The 5035-nt window shown below is 33.3% G+C and overlaps 1 protein-coding gene across 1 annotated transcript in view; it reads right to left on the bottom strand.

Moving 5' to 3' along the window:
• LOC109346431 (F-box protein SKIP22-like) overlaps positions 1 to 2067 on the bottom strand; it is a 6205-nt gene extending 4138 nt beyond the window's left edge. Inside the window, exon 1 of the mRNA XM_019585985.1 lies at positions 1644 to 2067. Within this exon, the coding sequence (XP_019441530.1) occupies positions 1644 to 1969 (326 nt within the window). The 5' untranslated portion in view covers positions 1970 to 2067. The remainder of the gene's footprint in view (positions 1 to 1643) is intronic.

Here is a 5035-nt window from a genome sequence, read left to right as displayed (position 1 = left end):
AGGACATCTATTCAATATGTAGGCTGCTGTTGTTACTGCTTCTGCCCAAAACTTCTTTGGTAGTTGCTTTGTCTTGAGCATACTTCTTGCCATGTTCAACACAGTTCTATTCACCCTCTCAGCTGCTCCATTGTGTTGAGGAGTGTATGGAGCAGTTATCTCATGAGTTATGCCTTCAACTTCACAATGATTTTGAAACTCATGAGAGATATACTCTCCTCCACCATCACTTCTTATCAGTTTTAAACTCTTTCCACACTGCTTTTCTGCTGCTGCTTTGAAGCTTTTGAACTTGGCAAACACATCACTCTTTTTCTCTATTGCATAAATCCAAAGCTTCCTTGTGAAATCATCCTTGAAAGTCACAAAGTATCTGCTTCCTCCAAGTGAATCTGTTTCCATAGGGCCACATACATCAGTATAGACCACCTCAAGTGGTTGAGTGGTTTTAGTTGGAATTTGTGAGCAGAATCTGTTTCTGGTTTGTTTGCTTGCAATGCAGTCATCACATACATCATCTGAGGCTCTGAAAGTAGGTAATCCTAGGACCATTTCACCTTGGCTTAGTAATTCAAGACTCTTGAAGTTAAGGTGTCCAAATCTTTGATGCCAAATCCACTTCTCATCTGTCATGGATCCTAGACACTTTTGATTTCCAAGCTGAATGCCAATCTTGAAAGTCCTGTTTTGTGCTAGAGGGGCTTTCAAGACTAACACTCCCTTTTTGTTGAATACTTTGAGCATCTTCTCTTCTAATCTCATCTTGTACCCTTTCTCAAGCAATTGTCCAAGACTTAGAAGATTGCTCTTCATTCTTGGCACATATAGCACACTTGATATGTATGAGGTTGATCCATCTTTCTTCTTGATCATCACTTTACCAATCCCGTCTGCCTTGATAATGCTATCATCTGCAAACTTGATTCTGGTTTCAACTGAATTGTCCAATGTTACAAACCAATCCTTATTCCCTGTCATGTGATTAGAACAACCTGAATCAAGATACCAACTACTTGAATTCTGTTCTTGTTGATTTGTCACCATGAGTAGAGCATCATCTGATTCACTAATTCTTTGACAAGAATCAATGCTTCTGGCCATCAATAGCACCCCTTCCTCTGATTCCTCATCTTTGGCTAGCCTTGCTTCTGCTTCTTTAGTATGGATGACTCTTCTTTCCTTACATTCTGAGGCAAAATGTCCCCAATTTCTGCAGTTGAAGCACTGAATTTTGCTCTTGTCCTTCTTGTGCATTCCAACCAACTGATTACTCCCTTTCTTGGCTCTACTGACTTCACCACCATTACCCTGATTGCTAGAGTTAGTTCTTTGTTGTGAATTCAGTCCAAGCTTCGAATTGTCAGTTTCAAATCTCCTACCACCTTGCCACTTTGCCTTGTTTCTTCTGAATCTATCATTCTGTCCAGGACCACCCTTCTTCTTGAACTGTGCACTCAAAGCATGATCTGACTGTCTGTAGATCTACCTCTCCATGAATCTTTGCTCATGCACTTCTAAGGACCCTTGCAGTTCATCAATTGTTAGGTTGTCAAGGTCCTTTGCTTCCTCTATTGCTGCTACAATGTGATCANAAATCAGTGGTTTCCGCTTCCGCTGCATCCAAAGTTTGAGACTTTTCCGGTTCAGGAATTGAAGGAGCATCGCTCATGGTGATATCCACCGGTTTGTGAATTAGGGTTTCTGGGGAGAAGGCGTTGGTGTTGAGAGTATAGAAAATGAGGTCGCCGTTGGTGATTCCGATAGAATTGAGTGAATCGTTTGGTGAGGAAGCGTGAAGTTCATCGTTCCTATTGAGAGAAAGATGAAAGGAAGAGGGAGAAGAGGGAGATGAAGATGAAGAAGAGATGGAATGAGAAATGGTTTCTTTGAGATGCTGCAATGAACATGAATTGGGAACATCGAGTTTTAGGGTTTCTTTGGATTCCAGAGATCTGAGTCTCAGCTTCATCGTTTTCAACTTGAGTTGGGTTTCGATTCAGAGGAATGTGAAAGGTTGAATGAAATGGGGAACCCGAAACTACCGGATGAACTCTTTCTTGATTTCCTTTTCCACCAAAGAATAAACTTACATATTCACCATTATCTATCACTCATATTTAGTCGTTAATATTTTTTAAATAAAATAATATAAATGAATATTAAATGGTATAATGTTTGTGTATAAATTTTTCTACTTATACTATGATTGGAGAAAGAGAAAAAAAGAATGAAAGAGACCAAATGGGTAAGAATGAGAAATGGAAAGGAAGGCAACTTCTCTTTTGTTATCACTATAAAATTTAGATGGAAGATTATAAACTAAAAATAATGTCATAATATTTTATATTTTTTCTTTAAAAATGTAATTATTAATGAGAAATAGACAATAATGTTGAAGTTTGAAAAACCAGAAGCTCAATTCCTTGCTTCTGGTGTTGTTACAGAAAACAGAAAAGAAAGTAAATGAAGAAGAAATGAAATCGTGTATAGAGAAGAGAAGAATTGGAGTTTGTGAGAGAGAATTATTGAAGGAATGAATGAGAATTAAGAGGGAGTAAATCTTGCAATGATTGAATGATCAAAATCTGAATCATTCTATTTTTAGAATGCATTAACCACTTTTTGAAATACAACCTTCTATTTATAGAAGGGTTACAACTAACTTCTAATTAGCAATGAATTACAATTTAACAAATAATATATAATTTTATTAAAAATATTTAGGTATTCTTACATTTTATCTCCAAAAGATCATAGTTGATGAACTATAAAGATAGACACATTAATGCTTTGTTTGGTTGGGAGAAGAAAATAAGAATAAATAAATATGTGAGAAAGAGAATGAAAAGAGAGAAAGATATGAGAAGTATAGTGAATTTTAGTATTGTTTGGTTGTATAGAAAAAAAAAGTGAAAAATGTGATTTTTCTCACCCACTTTTCACTAGATAAGGATTTGTTGTCTCAAATTATGTTTCAAACCATGCCGATGATCAATGAAAATATTTCATGTCAATTAAAAAATTAAATGTTCATTATTTTTTGTTTTATGTTTTAATATTATTGGTAGAGAATATAGTTTGAGACATATCCTCCTATTTTCTCCTCACTTTAGAAGGAAAATGAGATTTTGTGAGACCCTCTCCTTTTTTTCTCTCTCCCCTCAAACTCTCTCCTAAACCAAATGAGAGAAAGATGACATTTCTCCTCAACTTCTCTTCTCTTAATCTCTTTCTCTTCTATTTCTACCCTTCCAAATGAATGCTAAAGAAAAACATTCCAAAACTTTCTCATCTCATTCATCCAACTCCTTAAAAATGAGAGATTTTCGAATATCATCTATTCACTTTCATTCCCCTCTTACACTTTCAAACAAAGTGTTACGATATATAGATATTAAACTCTTATTTTAAAGTCATATTTAATGAATGTAAAAAACAGAACTAGCATGGAAAAAATAAATTAGCACTTCTCTAGATATAAAAATATTATTTTTAATATATTTTCATTTCCCCTTTATATAATGCTATAATAACACTGATTGAGATTTCCTTAAGACTATATTTGAGAGTTATGAGAGAAAGATAATAAAAATGATCAAAGGGCTAAGAATAGAGAGGAAAAGAAGCGGAAAGGAAGACAACTATTTTTTCCTTATTTAGGAGTATGAAATTTAAATGGTGAGAGTAATAATAATAATGTTAGAGTATTTTTATTTTTCATTTAAAAATGTAATTAACAATAAAAATGAACAATAGTATATAATTATATAATTTTATTAAAATAGTTAGATATTTTTTACATTTTATCTCAAGAAAACCTATAATTGGTGGTAATATAAAAATAGACACGTGAAAGATTTTAGAAGGTATGAGAAAACCTCCAAAACTTTCATCCAATTCCTAAACAAAGGGAATGCTTTCTAAAGTCGTATCTTCCTTTTCCCCCATAATCACATTACCTAACAAAGCATAAGGTTTTGTTGGGAGTTATGAGGGAAAGGGAATGTGAGAGATCAAAGGGGATAGAGAAGAAAGTAAATTCCACATGTTTGGCAGTATAAAATTTAGAAGATATATTATAAACTAATGATAATGTAAGAATATTTTTTTATTTCTCTTTAAAAATGTAATTAACAATGGAAAACTATATTATAATACAAAATTATATAATATCACTAAAAATATTTAGCTATTTTGACATTTTATCTCCAAAAAACTCTAAATTGTGGGAACTTTAATAATAGACGCATGAAGGTAAGGGTGGAAACAGGCCAACCCAAACTTTGCCTTAAATAGGCCCAAACTTTGTACCATATAGGAGCCTGAGCCTGAAAATTAGGTTGTTTAAATTTTTTTAAAAGCCTAGGCATGACCTATTTAAAAGTCTAGCATGTTAGCATGTTTAAAGGTATGTTATACTACATACTCTTGAAATATGCCATCATGTATACATTTAAATATGCTAATAATCCTATTTTTTATTAGACTTTTTAACCCTAACAATTAAATTATATTTTGTATACATTTTATATTAAAATTACATATATATTATAATATTACTTATATTAAAATTGTATAATGAAACTAAATAGGCCGGTCTATTGTGCTTAATAGGCCTTTTTTATGGCCTTAAGCCTAGTTGTTAAAGTAAATAGGCTTTTCAATAAGCCTGAGCCTGGTATGTTCACGAAAAAACACTAGCATGACCTAGCTTGTTATAGCCCAGGTAATAGACCCTTGATAGGTAATCTCACATGTTTCCACCCTTACATGAAGGGTTTGAGAGACCCTCCAAAACTTTCTTTTTTCCTTCATCCAACTCCCAAACAATGGGAAAGCTTTCCAAAATTATCACATCTCTTCCCTTTCAAGACCTCACTCCCAAACAAATCCTAAGTAAAATTGATAAAGTTGTAAGATGGATAAAATAAAAAAGTTTGGTTAAGAAATAGAAATTTAGCAATAATTAAGTGATATAAGCCACACAGCTAAAACAGTGCATGGTATAAATGGCAAATGTGGTGGTAATTACTAA

The sequence above is a fragment of the Lupinus angustifolius genome, chromosome LG04, assembly GCF_001865875.1.
Source record: "Lupinus angustifolius cultivar Tanjil chromosome LG04, LupAngTanjil_v1.0, whole genome shotgun sequence".
NCBI classification, from domain to species: domain Eukaryota; kingdom Viridiplantae; phylum Streptophyta; class Magnoliopsida; order Fabales; family Fabaceae; genus Lupinus; species Lupinus angustifolius.
Note: the sequence above shows the minus strand (reverse complement) of the source record. Positions and strands in the feature narration are given on the sequence as shown.